Here is an 18,690-nt window from a genome sequence, read left to right on the forward strand (position 1 = left end):
ATGCAAATTGATAGAATAATGGTGAATGGAAAGCCTGTCAGAATAGATAAGAATTGAAATCAACATAGTAAAATCATAAACCAGTAGTTGAGATCTTTAGACAAAAGCACGCAGTTAAGCATTGTACAAATTCAAGTTTATTTTAAGTTTCTTGCATTTCCATTTCCATAAGAATTGCTGAAATTCTCAAAAACAAAAAAATATAATTTCTTATACTTTCTCCATATGAAAAAACTATGAATATATAAAGAGGATATAAGGCAAATATGGACATACTATGTAAATACACTGGTCTGCAAAAAACTGAGACTAGAAGCATATTATTAAGGCTAAAATAATGTATCCATTGCCATCAGGAATGATTGAAATGATTACAATTTGTTCATATTGTAATGCATTTATGTATCATTTTGGCTTGAGTTAAAGATCTTCCGTGCTGAGTTGTTTACGTTTTTTAAAATATACATGCTTTGTAATTTTTTTTCACCAAATGATTTGTCATTTTTGTTAATATTTTTCAATAAAGAATTATCTGAATTGAATGATGAGAACTCTTCACTTTGCTGCATCTTGATCAATACTGGTGAATTAGTTGCTTACAGTATTTGCATAGACAATCATTGTTTTGCAATCAAAAGCAAGTGCAGCGCAGTGCTTGTCTATAACATAAAAAATAAAAAAGATGTATTTTGACACATAAAAATGTCCATTTAAAAAAAATAAAAACTGCTAATTTCTCACTGTGTCTGAGACTTGGCATTTGTAGCAAACATCCTACTGGAGCGGGGACTTTTCTTCTAATCCCAGGGCAGTGGCTGCAGGAAGTTTGATGGAACCAAACCTCGTCGTCCACACAGATCCCCCTTAAAATTGAGATGACAGTTAAACTTCTGTGCAAAAGTCAGTGTAAGAACTAAGCACCGATCATTGTAATTGTAGAGATGAAACTCACATAGTAAAATCCGTCTTGATCCATCTCACCTAACACATATATAATGTCTCCTGAACGAAAACCAAGTTCAACCTTTGAGAGACAAAAATAGAATAAAAATATTGTTTTGAAAATATTACCACAAACCACATTGTTGTATTTGAAACAATAGATAAGAATGGACTTGTACAAAGTGGTTAAAACATAAAGTGGTTCATGTGTCATTATAGTGCGTACTTCACTGTCCATGTTGGGTGAACTCTCCCACGGATCATAGTCAAATAAGGCCACCATTCGTCGAACAATCACATCATCAGGGATGCTGGCTACGTCGCTCAAACTTGGCGTTAGAGACATATCTGTGGGCCAAAATAAAAAAATTTGAAATCAAACAACTTTAATGCTAGAAATCAATGTGCACAAACCTCAAAGAAATAACTGCTTAAAAGCTTACATACATGTGTAAACTACTGCATTGAATTGTATTCACTTTATTTAAAAGATAAATTTTTCTGGCAATGAACTCAAGATTTCTGTATTACTTTTACTTCCTCTTATTTGTTGTAGTATCTTTTTTTATCTTCAGTAACTTCCTACGGTTACAAACATTCTCCCCAGGGAGCAGCTCAGTGCAAAGAAGCCTTCCTGTAACCCCTACGTTACTGTTCTGCCAGCTTGTTAAAACACAATATCCTGCAGAGTCAGAGGTTATACCTGTGTGGTCCACAGGCAGGAATCCCTGCTGCATGAGTAGATGCTTCAGGTACTCGTCGTCCACTGGGATTTCAGCCACCATGTTACTTGGTACATAACCGGAGAGACCACCAGACTCACCATGAAAGAAACCATCATTGTCTTTGTCTCCAAACACCTAATGCATGGAGAGAGTTAGTTTTATGACTTTATTTTAAGTTTTGGAAGAAGAAGAAAATATGCATGTGTATATATGCATGTTGCAGCAGTTACAGAATAAGTAAAAAGGCAGCAAATTGCATCAATCAGATGGAAATGGTGACAGGAAATATAGAAGAAAAGCTCATATCTTTGTACACACAAACAGGAAACACCATGTTCTTTCAAAGAAGTTTTTCAACTGATGATGTGAGGAAATACAACTCAAGCATACAGTATGAGTCGTCCATGCCAATGCACTTGAAGAGAACAATAAAAAAAGTTGTACAGGATTTTTCATCCACAATTTTTACATTAAGTTGCTAAAGTAGAAGACAGCACAACATTTTTACCTTGATTATCTGGCCTGGTACAAAAGGCAGCTCCTCTGCAGCCGTGTCATGGTTGGGAGACATTGCAGCAGGATTATATGGGTAAAGTGCCACAAAGAGTCGGACGGTGGGTATGGACACCTGGCTCGCAGTCTCAAGTTCCCATTCTATGAGTTCCTCCGGAGTAACAATCCTTACTTCATCTGGGTATATCAAAACATCCAACTCCAGACTTGTCTCCATTTACAGCAGCGTGAGCGCTTGACTGTCCACAGACAGATGGCTGCTGTAGACTGCTCTCCTTACCCTTATCCTAATTTGAAGTAACTAAGCTAAGCAGAAGGCACAGTAATCCTCTTTGAAGCAAGTAGAGATACATTGGTTGAGCACTGCCTGTTGCACTGTAAGACTGTGCAATGCAAATAAATTTTCTTTAAAAAGAAACCACTAATATGTTATCTGTCTCGTTATTTTAGGCTGCTTCTAAATTGTGGCAGCTGAGAGATCTCCTAGTGTCTGTCATATGCTACTAAATTGTATATAATAAATACATATCTGAGAAAAGGTGTCATGGAAATAGAGGTTTTCCAAAAGTGCACTGAAAAATCATTAGTTTTTAAAGGTAGATTTTTGCGGTTTATTTTTCAGGAGAAATAAATTTATCCTCTTAGAAAACAATTAAGTTGAAGGATAAATGAGAGAATAAATAAAAATCTGACTTTTTTTGGATAGGCTCTGATCTTATGGGCCTGACCTCTGCATTTACTTGGCACAAGATAAGGTGGTGAAACTACACAATACAAAAAAAATAAACGTCTCAATGTCCTTCTACACTTCAAGCCATATCAGTGCAATATTCATGTCTTTGAAACATTAAGCTATGGTTAAGTGTGAAGAGACAGTGTTATTTTTTTGGCCTGACTCCTCCTCCTATCCTCTTGACCCAGTTTACACGTTACTGAAAGTCAAGAGTTCCTCTCTTGACCTCTGGTCAGGTCAGCAGGTGATAATCTCTTCCTGCAGAGGAAGAAAGGGTTCAACACCATGTGTTTGTGTGTGGGAGAGAGAAAGAGAGAGAGAAAGTATTGAGAGATGGACGGGAGAAAAACAAAGAAAGGTGGAAATTGGTGACCTCTCATAACACTACTACTAAAAAGAATGTAGGTGGTTTTATTCCCTCTCAAATGTATCAATTTATGTATTATTTTAATTTACACACACCCACCTCTTGGCCTTCACAATTTTTAGATTAACTATGTTATGGGAAATGTTCTGAGAAGCTCAAAATTTAGAATTATTCATGCTCCTCGTTCACTGTTACATTCATGTGTGCTCTCCCAAACAGGGCATCACACTACAACACATCTCCACAGTCTCATCTTTGACAAATAAGCTAATGGAATTTTATAAATTGTGAGCTGTTGATAAAAATTAACCATTTAATATTTGTTTTAACTTGCATGTGTTCCTCCATTAGTTGTTAATTAGATTTTAGTTAGTTTTTATTTAGGTTCAGTCATTTGCCTCATTTCCTAATGCTTTGGCACAACCTCATTACTTTGTGTACCTTTTATTTATATATTCAATAATGTATTTTGCATACATTCCACATATAGTTTTTAAGCCTAATAGCCTTTGCCTGTTTTTAGTTTTGTGATTAACAGTTTTTGTTCGTTCTTCTCCTATCTATTGTATTAGGATATATAGTACTATACATAAAAAAAATATATTGCTACTGAATATACAATTGTCCTTATAGGAATAAATAAAGTTGATGCCGATGAATGGTTGTTCTCGGTCAGTGTTCCTTTATAAACTGCTGACCAGAGAACAGTTTAATTCATGAATGTTTTAAAAGACAGTCCTGTGGTTTCAGATGCTTTTTCACAACAACAACAAAATCTTCAACTTTTAGAATCCCACTGCAGAACATGATGTCTTATCCTCAGACACGTTCATTTCCATTTTGACCAGAAGAGGGCTGTGTGACAGTAGTCTCTTCATCTGCTTGAGTAGCTCACATTGCTAGTTTGGTCAAATTAAATAGTGACTCTAAGTGTGGTGCTGAATATCAAGAAGCTGTGATATAAAACTGCTACCTTTGATAAGCATGTGCTGCACTCCCTATGCTTATAAAATAGCTGCACAAATCTAACCTCACCAGCAGAGTTTCCCCTTTGCTCACTAGCATTTTGGCCTTGAGGAGGGGAAATGCTGTGATCTCAGATTACAGTCCAGTGAAGCCCTGCCACCATGCAAAAATGATTATGTCATGATTCAATATGTCAAATCAAAATGTGGGATGTTGATAGAAATGCTGACAACAGTCTATTCAGGATATCAGAATCTGTGAGGCATTATGCTTACAGTAAACAATCATCCAGTCTTTAAACTCAATCTAGCCTTCTGACCAAATATTACTTTCCCTTAAAAAATATTATGAGAATGGAAGGAAAAAGTAAAACAATCTTAACCTTGTTGATCTGATTTATCACTACTCTACCCGTGATGAAAAGGACAAAACCCCTGCCAGGTATAGGCAGCATTTGAGAAAATAATGCAATACAAGGAACAGCACACGTTACCATCCAATCCCTCTGATAATCTAGAAGCTCCCAAAATACTAAAAAGTATCCCAAGGTTCCCCAGATACAATAAGTGCCCATTAGAACCTCTCCCACAAGGCAGCAGCTTCTTACAATGTATGCTCTTGAGGACTGAAGTTCACTCTAGTTATAAGCATGTACAGTGAAAAAACCCTGCACAGTACTGGCCCAAGGGTGTAATTTACACTTGTGTTAGGGGGACATGTCCCCCTCACTTTGATTGTTTCTGGTTGATTTTCTTACTTAATTATCTTTTAACTAATTCATCTTACTGTCCAGGCGCCATAGGCCAGATGAGAGTAGATCAGAGTTGCTAATAATTTTGTTAGTTGCCTTCAGTTATTACAGCGCGCTCAAAGCAATTATCTTAACGAGCAGCATCAAGTGCTTTTCAAATTTTATTTGTCCTGGGTTTGCCTCTCATGCTACATACAGGCTGCCCTACCTTAACAATAAAGGTTGTTGGGGGAGAGGAAGACTAGCAGACAGTACTCACGGCTCAACAGGCACTGCCAGCTTCATATATATATATATATATATATATATAAAAGTTCCCCCTCTCACCCCTGGGGGGGCGGTTTGAAGGTTCTGCTCCTTGGACATTCCTCTCGACAGAGACCTCTGATGTTTTACCTGGAATCTGCTGTAGCCACTCTCCCAGTTTGGGGGTCACAGTCCCCACTGCTCCGATTACCACTGGCACCACTGTTCCTCTTACTTTCCACATCTTTTCTAGCTCCTCTTTCAGCCCTTGGTATTTCCCAAGCTTCTCGTGTTCCTTCTGCTTGATGTTGCTGTCGCTTGGGATTGCAACATCTATCACTGCAGCCTTCTTCTGCTGTTTGTCGATCAACACGATGTTTGGTTGGTTAGCTATTACCAGTTTGTCAGTCTGGGTCTTGAAGTCCCACAGGATCTTAGCTCGGTCATTCTCAACTGTCTTAGGAGGTGTCTTCCATTTTGACCTTGGGACTTCCAGCCCATACTCATGGCAGATGTTCCTGTATACTATACCAGCTACCTGGTTATGGCGTTCCAAGTACGCCCTTCCTGCCTGCATCTTTACACCCTGCTGTTGTGTGCTGTACTGTCTCAGGGGCATCCTTGCACAGTCTGCACCTGGGGTCCTGTCTGGTGTGGTAGACCCCAGCCTCTATTGATCTTGTACTGAGTGCCTGTTCTATTGCCGCCATGATTAGTGCTTCTGTGCTGTCCTTCAGTCCGGCCTTTTCCAGCCACTGTTAGGATTTCTTGATATCAGCCATTTCTTCTATTTGTCTGTGGTATATGCCGTGCAGCGGCTTGTAAACTGCATACATATTAACACATCAATAATAATGATCCAATAACATATATATATATATATATTATAATATTATATATAATAATAATACAACACTGAAAGTAGTAAATCTGCATTACAAGTAGCCTACGTTGGGTACTTGAAGTACATTTTGTTGCTAATATTTTGTTCTTTTACTTAAGTGAAATTTTGAATGCAGAACTTTTACAGTGGTATGGTATTGCTACTAAAGTAAATTACCTGAATACTTCCTTTGCTACTGGATCTGGGTTGCATTGAAATTATGTCCATTGTCCAAATTTAATTGTGTATTCGGTCCAGATTGACTGAGATATGTGGACTTTAGACTATGTCAAACAGTGATTTTATGCCAACTCTGTTTAGGACTCGCTCACCTCAATATGGGCCCAGGGGCTATCAAAAAAGTTTCATTATGAGGTTGAAATCAAATGGTGACCATTGTGCTTTAACCCCCTGCTCCACCAGCAGCCTTCATAGTAAGATGCTGTGTCACACCTACACCCACTCATCATCATTCAGTTGGTAAAGGCCTCTGCCTCCAGTGGACTCCATTTCCCACAAGGCCTTTAGCCCAGCTGCTCCCATCTATCCGTTCCTATGGTGGCCCTCTGGTTCCCATGTATGGAGTGTTACATCACTGGCACAGACACCCACCTTTCTGAGTGATGACGCAGCCGAGGGAGAGAGAGTGTGTGAGGAGGAGGAGGAGGAGGAGGAGGAAGGGTAAGGGAGGGAGGGAGAGTGGAGAGGGTGTCCCGTCTGCACGGAGCACAGACAGACAGCAGGGAACAGCTGCAGCATTAGGTTCGCGTAGGATTTCACTGCATTGCGATTTAAAATATCAATCATTTCATCCCCAAAACCCAAGTAGAGCAGCTCGACACAGCAACCAAATATCATTTAAAACATGGTTGATCGCGAGCAGCTGGTGCAGAAAGCCAGGCTGGCTGAACAGGCGGAGAGGTATGATGATATGGCAGCTGCTATGAAATCGGTAAGTCCATTCAAAAAAAGAAAGATAATAATTATGACTATATGAATAGTGTGTTACCACTGCTCTGTTTGCGTAAAGGCGCGCCCCGCAATCTCGACTGTGTTGGCTGTAAATCTGTGGTTACACCGGCTTGATATTACAATTAAACACCATAGAAAAGTAATGCTTAATATCTGTATTGTCTTGTCGCCAGTTCATCGACAGCTCAGTGCCTTTTTTCCCCTTCTGAGTCGAGTCCAAATCGCCTGCTCCTTGGGCGGTGCCTTTCTGTCGGCCGTGCTCGTTCAATGAAGGGATATTGCAATGAAATGCACACAGGCCTGAGCTAAGTGAGAGGCTCGGATCATATAATGGCTCTGCTTTACTACATTTGCTACTTTTTCTCCCTTTTTACCTTCCCACCTCTCCTCCCTACATTATACCGAATGCATTAAAGCTACTGCTGCTGGGAACCATGTGTGGTTGGTTGCTCGGGAAAAAAGCCCATCGACTGCTCCTGCTGCTCCCTCCCCCCTCCTCCACTTCTTTTTCCTCTCTTTGTCACATTAATTAAAATAACATACATCCTCAAAATCTGCTCATTTTTCATACCTGTTTGTATGGCTTACATGCGTTTTTTGAGAATGCTTGCTTCATAGAAATGCTCCAAAAAGAGCCATTAAACTGCTCTTTTCTCTAAACAAACGTAGGAGGCAGCAGAATCTCTCTAGAATATTCTTTGTCATATTGCAGAGAGTCAATATGATGAGATTTGATTGGGCTTCGTTTTCTCCTGTCCTGTTCGCTGTAGTCCTCATACACACATACATGTGCTGTATGTGATTCCTCCCAACATCCAGCAGCAATTTGAAGTCATTTTGAGTTAATGACCTTGATTATATGGTGTAATATTTAATGCAAAGAGGATTACATGAGTGGCCTGCCTCACTGGATCTTTCTCAGCTCTTATTGGCCAGTGTTCAGGACAGAACCTTTGTCTGCTTTTCTATTTTTTTTTCTCTGCCCCCCTTAAGAAATTCTGAGAACTGGATTCATCAGTGGGTTAAAAAAAACTGCTGTGTCACACCAGCTCACACTGGAACCAATAGCATCCTGGCGTCCTGGGAGTTTTAGCAGGGCCTGTATGAGCTCACTTATAGATTAAAATCGCCATACCTGCTTTATAGTAGGGGAACATTTTGTCTAATGTTCCTCAGGGTAGATGGAGTGAACCCCCGTGGATCGTTTGTCATCAAGGGTTTCTGGTTACAGGAGGTGGGATGATGTGTGTTCAGGGAGGGCTTCCTTTCCCTTTAAACAATCTGCCATGTCAGTGCGGTTCAAACTGGGCCCTTTTGCAGGGGTGTGTACTCTCTAATCAAAGGGAATCCCTTGCCATTGCAGCCAGAAATGACATATGATAGCTGATCTTTGTCTCGTCTTCATGCTATTATTTTCATTACTGATCGATCTAGCGATTATTTTCTAATCGGTAGATCATAACATGTCTTGATTTCTTTGACCAATAGTTCAAAAACTAGATATATTTATAGCTTTCACAGAAGACTAAGAAAACAAGAAAATATTAACATTTGTGAAGCTCAAATGAGTGAAGTTTTTCGATTTTTGCCTAAAAAAAATATTCCGAACAGTTGGAGATAAATTGACTTAATCAACTAATTAATTAATCGACTAATTGATTCAGCTCTAGATATGCGTGTTTTTAGCTCTAAATGGGGATTTTGGTAGTTGTTATGTATTATAATTAATGTCAGGGAGCCCTTAAAAGTCAGTCTGATGCATTTTCAGCTAATTTTTATCAACATAACTGTAATCCAAGTGACACAGTAGTGAGCTTCCCAAACATCAGTGCATTATATTTAGAGTGTTGACCATTGTTTCTGTAAAAAAGCAACAGTTGAGTCACTTGATTAATAGAAATCTGCTTCATTTGATTGTAAATTGCACACGTTTGTTGTTTGCATGCAGTAGGTTTGTGTTACAGACAGAATGAAGGTGCCTCCATCTCTATAGGTTCAGCCTTGCTTTCCATCCACTCAGTGTGTGTGACGTAGGCAATCCTGCGCCATCTTTGTGCTCTTCTGGCTGAGCAGTGAATGTCAAAACTGAGGAATGATAAGTGTTAGTACATCAAGGAGGAGCTTTTCAGAAAAATAAGCTATATATATAATATTATGAGTCCCTGTGCACTTATGTCTCTGACACTCTGACAGAAATCATATTCCAACACAAGGTAGCTCTTCCAATCAAATAACCCTGAGAAATACGGTCTTTTTATAGTAACATAGCCTATTTGACAAGCACCCAACTATCAAACTGATCTGTCAAAATCTAAATTTAACAATCTAACTCAGAGTGATGTCACACGTGGTGATTTAGACAGGTAAAAAGGTCAGTATGAGCTGAAGAGAAGGTCACTGGGACACGTGAACTGCCTGTGCAGTGATGGTTTTCACTTACAGTGCAGCGGAGTGCTTGTGGGAACATTTTAGCCATCTCCAGCCTTCCTTTCACCTTGCTCCCCTTTCCTTTCCCAACCCCCCCACTGCCGCTGACTATCAAGAATATTTTTCTCAGTAACTGGCATTAGCTGTCCATGGGGCTGCGGTAGCTACTGGTGCACTAAATTAATGGATTGAAATGGAAACTGGAACTTGCACATGACATGAAATATTACTCCTTTTCTGTGCTGTGAACTGTACTGTTGGTCCAAATTCTTGTGGTTGGTGTATTAAGCTGATGCCACAGGGGTGCCCCTCCAATGTAGCATCTTAAAGTGCTTCTTTGTTTCCTATCAATAATGAATTTACAGTGAGATAAATCAAAGACAAGCAGAAAATCCTGAGCAGCTGGAACCATAAAATGATTGGCATTTTTGCCAAACTAGTATGTTAGTTTTTCTTGGATGATATTTTCTCATTCTTTTTTTGTATAATCAAGGATGGTGCTCTTCCTTCTTTTAGGTAACAGAGCTGAACGAGGCCCTGTCCAACGAGGAGAGGAACCTCCTGTCTGTGGCCTACAAGAACGTGGTTGGGGCCCGTCGCTCCTCCTGGAGGGTGATCTCCAGCATCGAGCAGAAGACCTCGGCTGATGGCAATGAAAAGAAGATTGAGATGGTCAGGGCCTACCGGGAGAAGATTGAGAAAGAGCTGGAGGCCGTGTGCCAGGATGTGCTGAACCTTCTGGACAACTTCCTGATCAAGAACTGCAGCGAGACGCAGCACGAGAGCAAGGTGTTCTACCTGAAGATGAAGGGCGACTACTACCGGTACCTGGCCGAGGTGGCCACAGGCGAAAAGAGGGCCACCGTGGTGGAATCGTCGGAAAAGGCCTACAACGAGGCCCACGAGATCAGCAAGGAGCACATGCAGCCCACCCACCCCATTCGCTTGGGCTTAGCTCTCAACTACTCAGTGTTTTACTACGAGATCCAGAACGCCCCGGAGCAGGCCTGTCATCTGGCCAAGACCGCCTTCGACGACGCCATCGCCGAGCTCGACACCCTCAACGAGGACTCCTACAAAGACTCCACTCTCATCATGCAGCTGCTCCGAGACAACTTGACACTGTGGACAAGTGACCAGCAGGATGACGAGGGAGGGGAGGGCAACAATTAAAGAGAAACCACACTTACCACAAAAAATATATGAAGGGCCGGTGGACTTTGGCAGCCGCTTTTGCCGATGATACTACCGCAGCAGCAGTTCTTTATTTTTCCATGTGTTAAAAGAAAAGAATCAAAAGAGAGGTGAGAGTGGAGGTTAAATCTTAGTTTAAATATATATAGAAATATATATACAGTTGAAAGGGGCCTCCGTCTTCTTGATTTTCTCTTTGACATTTGCCAAAACCACTGATATGTCAATCAGCCTGAAGTGGTTGTTGTTGGATTGAAATGGCAGCCTCACACTGGCATTGGAACTGATCTTGTTCTGTCAAGATAAGCTGCTTAGTTAGGGTTTTGCGTGATAGGGATGCATTTGAGTCACTTGAGAGAGAAAATGCTTGAATGGGAATGCCTCACAAAACTAGTTTGCATTGGTTCCAGTAGTAGTCTATATGAGAAAGGGCCCCGAAAGCCGTTGACATTAAACTGACACTAATATTGAGAAAAGAGAATAATTTTAACCAATTCATTCCCCCCAATTTTGAAAGGTTAAATTACATGGCAGTGAAAATGAGGTCTGGATAGGAAAAATTGATTCCCCTCTTTCTGCCCAAAGTGTATTTGGCATCTCACAGATTAGTCTGTTATGTCACGGGAACCATAGATTCTTTTGGAGGTGAAGATTAACTAAAGCAGAGACTTAACAATATAAAACCAAAAAAATGACAAAAAAAAAACAAATAAAAGCAGCTTCAGAGTTTGTGGTTTACTTCTGTGTTTGTTTTATTAAATGCACTTGCCTACTATACTGTTTCTTCAGTGTAAGATGATGACAACAATAATATCAATTATTCAATATTGTGCATGCTGGTGATGTATTTATATACAGTAGCTTGACTTTATTAACTTATACTGTGGGTGTTAAGTATTCATATGATTGAGAAAAACAGGCTTTGTCTGATGTTAATTTCTAATTTATTTTGTTATGTTATGGTTTTTGATTTGCTATACCAAAATGGTGATCGTAAAAATTGACCTGTAATGGGCGTTGCTATAGTGACATGCAATATGTGTATTTAATTTGTTAATGAAAGAAAAAAAAGGAAGATAAAAAAACTCACCAGTGATCGCTTAATCTTACCAGCTGGTGTTTGTCACAATTGAAGTATGGTTATGATATATTTTGTTCTTTGAACAATATTTAAGTACTTTTTTCTGTCATGCTATCCAGTTTAATAATGGTGAAGTTTTCAGACTCAGTGTTTTTGTTATGAATTCACAAACATGGACCATATTTTATTTCTGACAGTATACACTTTTTTTTGGTTTGTTTGTTTTTATACATTTTAGCTGTTCCTGAGTGACAAAATATCTTGAATGTGAGTCATTATGTAGCAGTTGCACAAGAACCGAAATAATAGCTATGATAATAAAAAAGAATATGACTAAATTATACATGCACCATTTCTGTGGTGGTCGAGTGTATTGCTGTATCGTCACCCATGAGAACACTTTTGTTTTTAAGGAAAACCATTTAATAGAAATGCTTTGTTTTGTGCCCTGAGTACAGTATGTGCTTTCTTTTTGTGCCTGTATCATTATTTAATATGCCTCATTTGCAAGTTAACCTTTACGGGAAAAAAGGATTTATCTGCCAGTATTTGAAGTTCCTGCAAGCATGTGTGCAAGATGTAATATTTTCCCTTCAACGGTTCCTCACTTTTACATGTGTCGAATGGTTCTGCTCTCTGTACAGCACATAGATATGAATATTAAACACCAATGCACCAGTAGTGTCACAGGGAAAGCATAGGCAATTCAATAGAATTGGTTATTGATCAGCAAATGTGAGAATTCATGTCTTCAGAACAAACTTAGACAGTAGGGAGATGCTTAAGAGCACAGAAAGCTGCTGAACAGATTTATCTTCATAATGCTGCTAGTTCTATAGATTATTACATTAATATATTCATACAGATGGCAGTTTTGGGGACTTTATTTTTTATCTCAGATGTGATGGCTTAAGAGAGAAACCAAAAGCCTTAAGGTCAGTAACACAACCTCGTTCATGTATGCCAATTATGTCACCATCATGAGTCAACCTCCATGAGCTCACACTGTATGTCACAGCTGCTTTGATTTATTTTTAACGTAGTATAAAGTTGATTGTTTTGAAAGCTCGCCAGACAAATAGCATGAAATCCTAATACCAATCTGCACAACTGCTTATACAGCTTATGAATTTTAGAAGGGAGTTGAGTCCTACACCAGTTTTGTCTGTTAAAACAAGTGAAAACTTGGAATTTTTCTCACACTTTTTTTGAAAAAATATGCCAGGAGACTTTCACTCATTGCCAAGAACACACGTTTGTGTTTTTTTCTCTTGTGGTTTGTGTTTTTATTTTTACGTTTTCATTATTTTGGATGTAGATCCTTGTTTCTGTGACATGAAAACATACAAATACAAGAATGAGGAGAAAAGTATTATATTTTAATCACAAATTAGTTTAAAGAAAAGCTGACCTACTGGAAATTATCAAGAGGAGGGGCGATAGTTGAAAATGGATACAAACTGTATGATCTGAGGAATTTTTGGTTGCCATCTGTTGCCCATTAAAGTTATTTGTTTATCAGTATTATTCTATATTTTCATTTTTCTCTGTAGCCATTTACAGTCATGCCAGAAACACCACAGCTCATCTACTTTTCATTCTGTAAGTTCATTACTGAACTGAGTTTTATAGCCAGTATGACATTATGTAACCCTTTGTGGGTCACATAACGGGTGTGTGTGGTTTGTGTGTATGCATACATATCTGGATTGGTATGTGTGTACTGTATGTGCCTGCACTACTGCATGTGTTGAGAGTCTGTGGGAGAACATATGAGATGGAGTCTATATCATCTTCAGTGCAGAGACGCTGCCAGCTCACACAACAGCTACAGTATGTCTTATATGAGGCTGTTTTTAAGGCCGCTTTGCTAATCATTAACTAAATAAGAGCATAGATCAAAGAATACTGCTTCACAAGACAACAGGTTTTATGATCACAGAGGAGCACTGCTATAAAATAAAATCCTGCATCTCATGGTGGACAATGGAAGGAGCTTCTGCTTTTCTGAGGCTTTTAAATTGACATGCAAGAAGCACTTTTACACCCAAAGCTCGAGTTTATCTGCGTAATTATACATATCTGTGTGTTTCAAACTGAGCCAAGCCCTCACACTGATTGATAAGCTGAAGTGGCAAACCGCTGGATCGCCCACCCTCAGACTGCAGCCTCTTGCTGCAGCCTGCTGCACTGAACCTTTCATGAGATGAAATTCTCTGCTTTGAGCGGTCCTCCTCGCCAGCCAATAGCTGACAAACTCACTCTCCGCAGCCACCAATCCCGTTCCTGTTGCTAGGGCTATAATAAGTATCCCACTATTAGCCCGGCTCCTTGCTGCACTGCTCAGACACCTATTGCATCCTGTAAAAAATGAAAGCTCAAAGCATACAGGAGGCATTAGGATTCAGCACCAACCTGTGTTTTAATGCACTGCTACATTTTCAGGGACATTGGTGTCTTCATTATTGGTAAATGTTAGTGATTATACATCCTAAAACACACTGGGGCCTGCTGATGGACATAGAGCCTAATTGAATCTCCAGCAGTGTAAATGTAATTTAGTAATTTTAACGACAAATTTAAACGAAATAAATATCCCTCATAGAATAACATATAATTCATGCTGTATATTCTAAGCATACATATGTATTCAAACTAGTTTATTTCATTTATTTTAATCTAAAACCCTGGAGAAGATTATGATTTAATGGTTACATCTACAGGATACTTACAAAACAATTGTTCTGCCGTGATTCATTTCCACTTGTACAATAACTGCTCTGTTGGATCACTTCCATTATGAAGCATTATGTCCCTGAGGTGAGGATGACAAGGCCCAAGTGATCTTCGAGCCATAATTATGTCACACAAAGGCGAACGTCCTCTAAATCACGGGATCAAATTCCTCGTTAGCATCAGCGGATGCTCACTATGATGCCACTTTCAACAGCGTCTTATTGAAAAGGTTCTGATGATATAAAAGAATCTACTGTATATCTAAGGGATAGTGGAGAGTATGTGCACAGAAATAGCTTATTTGATTTCTTAGATGAGAGGATAACACTCTTATGTCTATCCTGGTTAATAAGAAGCCAGCTCTAGTGATGTTCGAATCGATACTAAAGTATCGATATTTCTGATACCAACGTTTCCTTTTCTAGGATCGATACTCGTATAAAAGGATCAATATCTAAACTCAGTAATTTGGAGTGAGTGTGTGTTTTATCATAAGTATCTTACTGTCACCAGGATGGTCATATTATACTCGGCTGATAGGAACTACTTCTCCTTCCACCTGTCAAAGTCATGCTTGTGCTACAGCACTGTGACGGAGCTTCTTTGTCAGCCCTTGCAGCCCTTTACACTTCCCGCGATTGAATACTGACTATGGCTGACTGTGAAAGCAGTCACGTTTGGTGGTATTTTAGCTGTGAAGGTAATGACACCGTGTGTGATGTGTGTGCAAAGACAGTGAAATACTTTTCATTTAGCTAGTAATAAATGTGTAAAAAGTATTGGTATCGGCATCGGCATCGGCAATGCCAGCCTGAGTATTACATGGTATTGGATCGTATAGGAATTAAGTGGTATCGCGCATCACTAGCCACCACCAGCAGCCAGTTAGCTTAGTTTAGCTTAGCATAAAGACTGGAAATGGGGAAACAGCTAGCCTGGCTCTGTCCAACAGTAACAAAACCCGCCCACCAGAGCCTCTATTTTTGGCCATTTGCCTGATGAGGAATCAAAAGGGGTTTTTTTTGGACATCAGCATGTTTTTAGCCATGGGTCAGTCACCACTGGATCATCACTCCACCGTTTTTTTCAACACTGAAATATCTTGACAAATTTTGAATACTGAATTGAAAATTGGCCCTGAAATTCCATGCAGACATTCATAATCTTCAGATGACGAAACCTACTGACTTTCCTCTTGCGCCACCAGCTTGTAGTGGATATATTTGGTTTGGAGTAAAATACTATAGCAATAATTGGATGCATTGTGTTTAGCGCTAATTAGCTAATGTTAGCATGCTAATATGCAAAACTAAGATGGTGAACGTGGTAAACATTATAACTGCTTAACATGAGCATGTTAGTTATCACTGCTGTAAGCAGCCTCAGAGTTGCTAGCTTGGCTGTAAACATTCCAGTTAAGGCCATTAAAATTCCTTCTTTCCTCACACTCATTTATTTTAGATGTCTAAACATCAGATAACCTGTTTTGTTGTCTTTGGTTTGCTGATCTTTATTCAGAAGACATGAGGTCAGTGATTTTTGTCAAAAGGTCATTACAAGGTCTGAGCTTTGTTGCAGTATATTGATTTCATTTGGTGAGCCATTCATTATCAACCAAACCACATGGCTGTCATGGCATATTTTGGGGCTCTGGGGCAAACATGACAGCTCTATGGATTAGACACTTGTTGGCCGCAGAAGGGACCCGAATTCTGACTCACAAGAAAACTTGCGACATTCCCATAAAGAATACTTTTTCAAAACAGGATGGATAAAGATCGATGGCTTGAGGCCTGGAGGTGAAACAGCTAATGACCAATCAGATGTTAGAAATTAAAAGCCTTGGATTAATGCTTAATTCAATCACTATTCTTCAGCAAACACGAGAAGATTACATTTCTGAGCAGTACACCACACAGATACTGATAAGAACAGACAGACATGTCGGATTTTGAAAAGTTTATGATCTCACTCAACGTGATCTGCACCTCAAAGATGCACAGAAGATAATAGCTGTACAGTTCCAGAAATATCAACCCATTAAAGAGGGGTGGAGGAGGGAGAAAGGAGAGATGGCAAGAAAGAGGGGACTGATGTAGAAGCAGAGAACAGAGACAGATCTATAAATAGGCCTCCCTCCAGCCTGTGAGTAGACAGTGAGTAGACCAGAGACATCAATGTGACAGCCTCTCCTCTATAGAGACTATGTGCCTCTGTATGGATGGTGAGAGTTCATATCTTCGGTTAAGAGAGTCTGAATCATCAGTTTTACCCCGAGCTGTGCTAACACATGACATGACATGAAATTACACAGATAATACAAATAATCAACACCAATATCCACTATTTTCTTAAGTTCATTCCGCTGTGTTTTGTTTTTTCCCCCCACAGCATTAAGTTATGATAGGACAAAGAGCACTCTTCAGACTCTTTCAGGCTCAAAGACAGCTGTTATGCATGACTGCTGCAAGATGAATTATTCAAGCTAAAATTTAGACTTTGTATTATTTATCAAAAAAGTGCCATTATGTTCAGCTGAAGGTTTTAAGAGACTATTTTAGGGAGCACTTGTCCAAAAACATTGCAGAATACATTGCATCTGATAGGGAAGTTTAATCACATGATTAACCCCAATTACATTTTCTCCATCTGGCTGCAACATGCAACAATAATGCTATCATTTAAATAGCTTATTTAAATAGCTTATTTGCTGTTTGTCATTTTTGATAATCAAAACTGATTCCACTGGAGGTGATTATTCATAACTACAGAGGCTTGTGTGATGAAGAGAAGTTTGCAAAAGGTAAGTCTAAAATTAAGTGCTCCCCCCTCCTTCCCCTGTCTCAGTTACGTCACTCTGCATGTTCTTTCAAGGCCTCCCATTGCAGGAGAGTCACAGTCACACCACATTCCCTGACAAAATAACATCATCTAAATAAATAATACAAGTATTCTCACACTTCTTCATTTAAACTCTGACTTGACATGTGTATTTCATATTTTGGAATATACTAGCCAATTGTAAGTAATACTCTATTCTCAAATATACACATCAATTTCCTCTAAAACAGTTTAAGATTTCCTTTAAATGCCTGTAAGGTCCGTGCATGAAGTATAATTCATCTGCAGTTGTTCACATTGTATGATGAAAAATGCCAGTTTAGGGGGTATTTCCTAATTTCATTGTCCTACTTGCACTAATGCAAATATATGTTGACCCATGTGAGTCCATTTTTCCAGAGCCAATGCTGCCTAAACGATGTTAGCACTATGTTGTATTATTGTCGCAATGAACGAAGACGCGCAATGTAATCACCAAAGCGTCAGCTTGTTCTATATTATAATTGAACAAGGTCTAAAAACGTAAACAGAGACCACTTGCCTTCAAAATAAAATGTCTGCGTTTTTAACTGTCATTTTAAGGATAGCTAAACTTAATAAATAAACAATTAGCCTAGCCTAAAATTTGAACATAATTCATTATTCTCGTATTAGTTATAATTATTAGGCTATACCACAATAATTTAATTAAATTGTCAATTGGTTTGAAGACTGGAAATTAGGCTATTATAGAGTGCAGTGATTCATGCCAATGTAATCATTCATTTTTATTGCCTATTCATCAGTTTATTTATTTGATTAAGGCTACTTAATTTGTTACTTTGGGTGAACGTTAAAGGCTATAACATAGTATATAAATAGTAACTTGTGATGAGTCTGACTGGTAAAAAGAGTTCCAACTTTGACTTCATTGCTGTGGATCTATATCATGGCAATAACACTACTACTCTATCCTAGTAATTCAGGAACAACTGGTGTTGAAAACGCTACTTAAATTAAGGCTAGTCACATTAAATATAAATATAAACATATAGTTATTATATATATATATATTATGTTAAATATATAAGCATATAAGGTGTTAGGTCTGAGTGACCACTTCTGTAAATCTTGTTCCTGCATTATGAGGATAGAGTAGTAGTGTTATTGCCGAGTTGGAGATAAATCAACTCTTTTTACAAGTCAGACTCATCACAAGACGTAACGCTATGCAGGCCTATAGCCTTTAACGTTCACCCATAGCAACAATTTAAGTAGCCTTAATCAATTAAATAAATTGATAAATCATTAACGTTACATGGCACTCTATAATT

General features: G+C 38.9%; 2 protein-coding genes across 2 annotated transcripts; one reads left to right on the forward strand and one right to left on the reverse strand.

Annotated features, from left to right (window-relative positions):
* Positions 1-476: 476 nt before the first annotated feature.
* Positions 477-2,762, reverse strand: si:ch211-105f12.2 (RIMS-binding protein 2-like). Its single transcript, XM_038693209.1, has 5 exons — positions 2,176-2,762; positions 1,646-1,802; positions 1,169-1,290; positions 953-1,024; positions 477-863 (listed from the first exon to the last, which is right to left on the reverse strand). Exons 1-5 carry the CDS (start codon positions 2,395-2,397, stop codon positions 798-800), a joined length of 639 nt encoding a protein of 212 aa, XP_038549137.1. The 5' UTR covers positions 2,398-2,762; the 3' UTR covers positions 477-797.
* Positions 2,763-6,827: 4,065 nt separating this feature from the next.
* Positions 6,828-13,324, forward strand: ywhag2 (3-monooxygenase/tryptophan 5-monooxygenase activation protein, gamma polypeptide 2). Its single transcript, XM_038693629.1, has 2 exons — positions 6,828-7,078; positions 10,042-13,324. The coding sequence occupies exons 1-2, from the start codon at positions 6,992-6,994 to the stop codon at positions 10,696-10,698; spliced, it is 744 nt and encodes a 247-aa protein (XP_038549557.1). The 5' UTR covers positions 6,828-6,991; the 3' UTR covers positions 10,699-13,324.
* The last annotated feature ends 5,366 nt before the right edge of the window (positions 13,325-18,690 follow it).

The sequence above is a fragment of the Micropterus salmoides genome, unplaced genomic scaffold (assembly GCF_014851395.1).
Source record: "Micropterus salmoides isolate LMB-PRFRI ecotype aquatic unplaced genomic scaffold, ASM1485139v1 Ms_hic_scaffold_3, whole genome shotgun sequence".
NCBI lineage: Eukaryota > Metazoa > Chordata > Actinopteri > Centrarchiformes > Centrarchidae > Micropterus > Micropterus salmoides.